We start from the raw sequence: 3,235 nt of genomic DNA, 5'->3' as shown, positions 1-3,235 counted from the left end.
GGGAAAGAGCGAGAACCCCATCGAAATGACGAGGAAGGTAGGACCGGTGGACGCGATCTAAGAGAGAATGTTTACATTCCAGATTACCCGATTACACGAAAGGCATCTTTCAGAGTATCGGCTTCAAGGAGTTTCACCCTTACCTCATACTGTCCGAAGAGGAGCGCGCGAGCGAGAAGGTAAGTCGACTGTGGCAGATGGCTCGTCATCAGTAGAATATGTCCGTGCGATCGTTTCTGAGCAGCTGTTTCAGAGATCCCCAGCTCTTTTTCTACACCATTAAGGTGTACCGCGCGATTTGCGACAGTCTAGCTCTGCGGTTGTATCGCTCTTCGCGGTGTCTCGTGATCCTTTTTACTTCTGTCATTGCACGGTATCGCATTCGAATGTACGTCGCGGCTTTTTACGAGCTTCTTCGGTTTTAATGTCATCAAACTGTTCTGTGATGCTCGGAAGGAAAAAAGAATATTCGCGAAGGGAAGATCGAACGCATGCATAAGATATGACACATCTAAATTATTATTCGAATGTGCACGCATTGATAAGAAATACATTTTATTCGATATAGTTCATAGAATATAAAACATATATGTATATATATATATATATATACACACATTTCATATAAAGATGCGTGTATTATATAATACATACGCACTGTGTGTTAAGGCATGTTTATAAAACTATTAAAATATTTTGTGATATAATATAAGCACTTTAAATAAAACATGTTTAATTCATTTTATTACTTTCTTATATTGAATAGAAAGTTGAAACTCTGTCATGACATATTTTATTTCATACAATTTTGAATTTGTAAGCCGGTTTTAGATAGTAAAATCATCGATACAACATAAATTATTAGCAAAAATAGAAAGAAATCGTATATAATGTATAACTAATGTTCGTTTAAATGTTAAATTTATACAGGGGAAGAAATTACTACAACAAGGAATCGATGATTTAAAACTCGTCACTAGGAGATATGCCAAGAAGCAAAATAAATGGGTGATGAACAGACTGATTCGGCGTGGCGATCGACAGGTAATTCATTTAGCTCGCTCCATTCATTAACAATATACGTGTTTGCACTGTAAGTAGTAAATTGTCTGAAATAACTTCAATTCATCATCATTTATCATAAATCATCTTTTTTACGGAATACATAAGTAACTAAATTTGAGGAAAGTATAAATCATGCTTTTTGCTTTTTTTCGAGGTTCCTCCTATTTATTCTTTAGATTGCACCGACGTGACGAAATGGGACAGCCGCGTCCTAGAACCCGCAGGAGAGATCGTTTCCGCAATAATACGCGGTGAAAAACCCGAACAGAGACCATTGAATGAAGATTTCGAAAACCAAAAAACTACTGACAGCAGTACAAACACATATCACTATTGCGAGGTAATAATGAAGAAAGGGCCTTAACAATTTATTTTACGATGTATTCATAATCAAAATCGTAATAAAAAAAAATAAATATATATATATATATATAATTATTTTAATAATTTTTGATATGTTTTCATAGTATCATAACTTGTGATAATTTTGTTTTATTCAAATTTAAATGCAGCAAATTATATTGTGCAAGTAATATAGAAATTTAATAATCTTAATTTATGTTAAACTTTAGATATATGAAACGGAACCACCAATGCGTTTGACGATCAAATTCTGTTAATATCTTGTGTCTTGTTTAATAAAATTGTATTGAATGTTTCTAAATGTCAAAATAAAAAAATTGTTGTTTATCTACTGTTCCCAGGTATGTGAGAAGATATTTGTCGAAGAGAATCAATGGCAGGCACATTTGAAAGGTGCGAGGCACATGAGAGTCTTGAAAAAGAAGAACAGAGCGGAGAAGGCACAGGCCCAAGAAAATCAATTGACGAGCTCATGACACGTATCAGTTTCGCTATAAATGCGCGAATATTCATTCTTGCGTTTATGTCTAGCGATCAAACTATCAGAACTGTGATTATATTTGTATAACAATGCATTTTACGAACAATTATCAATGTAAATATATTACACGCACGAAAAATAAACTTATATTCTTAAATTCGGTGAATTCTAGTTACCAGTCGTTGGAAGATACAAATAAACGTCAGTGCCCCTTTGCTGTGGTAAAATAGATTCCTGCCACATATCCAATAACTCATCTCCTGATGGTAATATTCGACTACAGATCTTGTTCCAAGCATTGGTGGGACATTGATCAACAATAGGTAAGCTATCAAGTGAAAAATAAGTCACTTCGTCGATGTATAATAAAAAATCACTCACTTTAAATAAATATTCTATCAAATGGATAAAATTGAAGAGCACTGAGAAGTAACAAGTATATTAAGTTAGTCAATACATATAAATATCTACAAAATGTTGAGGAAGATAATATTAAATCAAAATTATGTATAATTTTATTTTATATTTAATTGATTAAACAATAATTGTTATTTTTAAAATTAATATTTCGCAACGCGTTGTTTTTCAGATGTGTCCAGAAAATGATATTAGAAACGCGTAATATTACAATAAATCAATAATCAGTAGTATTGATGCATCAGGCGAACAATACGAATGGAACACAATGCGAACTACATGCATTGTATTCCAATTATAGTCTTGCATTGAAGTGCGAAAAGATGCTCTTTCAACTACCAGCGCTAAGTTAATTTATTCACGCGAATAAATTCTTTCCGCTCCTCTAATATGTTATAATAATGTCGATTATATACGCTGTTACAAAACAATAATTCTTCACGAACGTCATATTACAATATTGTGCGAAATCTTTTTCTTTTTAAATATAAATTATATTTCATGGAGTTGAAGATAATATTTCTTAACGAGTAAAGTATGTTATCGCAATAAAAAACAATGTTCGTGATAATACATTATCAGAGATAAGGTAAAAAGATTAGAAGCACAGTTGTCGATAATTGAAATTTCTACAAATTTTTTTTTAGGTTTCTTATAATTTCAAATATTCTAAAATCTCAAGTCATCTTTATGAGTTCCTTTAAAATTATCACGATATAACGCGTTTTTTATTGGCGCCGAATGTACAACGTTGGCTATGCCATAAATATGAACAAGTATAAATAAACACATATACATACGTTGTCACGCGACGTATGTTCAAGAGGACACATGCTTCGGTTGCGTGCAGTTCACCGCTTACCGAGTCATTGTACCCTGGCACGCACTAATCGCTATTACATATGCACG

The 3,235-nt window shown here is 32.9% G+C and overlaps 1 protein-coding gene across 1 annotated transcript in view; it reads left to right on the top strand.

The window, feature by feature from the left end:
- LOC115237082 (tRNA dimethylallyltransferase-like) overlaps nt 1–2,828 on the top strand; it is a 45,877-nt gene extending 43,049 nt beyond the window's left edge. The window contains exons 3-8 of the mRNA XM_029809916.1: nt 83–179; nt 931–1,044; nt 1,220–1,405; nt 1,770–1,978; nt 2,082–2,232; nt 2,499–2,828. Coding sequence (XP_029665776.1) covers nt 83–179; nt 931–1,044; nt 1,220–1,405; nt 1,770–1,904 — 532 coding nt within the window. The 3' untranslated portion in view covers nt 1,905–1,978; nt 2,082–2,232; nt 2,499–2,828. The remainder of the gene's footprint in view (nt 1–82; nt 180–930; nt 1,045–1,219; nt 1,406–1,769; nt 1,979–2,081; nt 2,233–2,498) is intronic.
- The last annotated feature ends 407 nt before the right edge of the window (nt 2,829–3,235 follow it).

The sequence above is a fragment of the Formica exsecta genome, unplaced genomic scaffold (assembly GCF_003651465.1).
Source record: "Formica exsecta isolate Colony F162 unplaced genomic scaffold, ASM365146v1 scaffold272, whole genome shotgun sequence".
Classification (NCBI taxonomy): domain Eukaryota; kingdom Metazoa; phylum Arthropoda; class Insecta; order Hymenoptera; family Formicidae; genus Formica; species Formica exsecta.
Note: the sequence above shows the minus strand (reverse complement) of the source record. Positions and strands in the feature narration are given on the sequence as shown.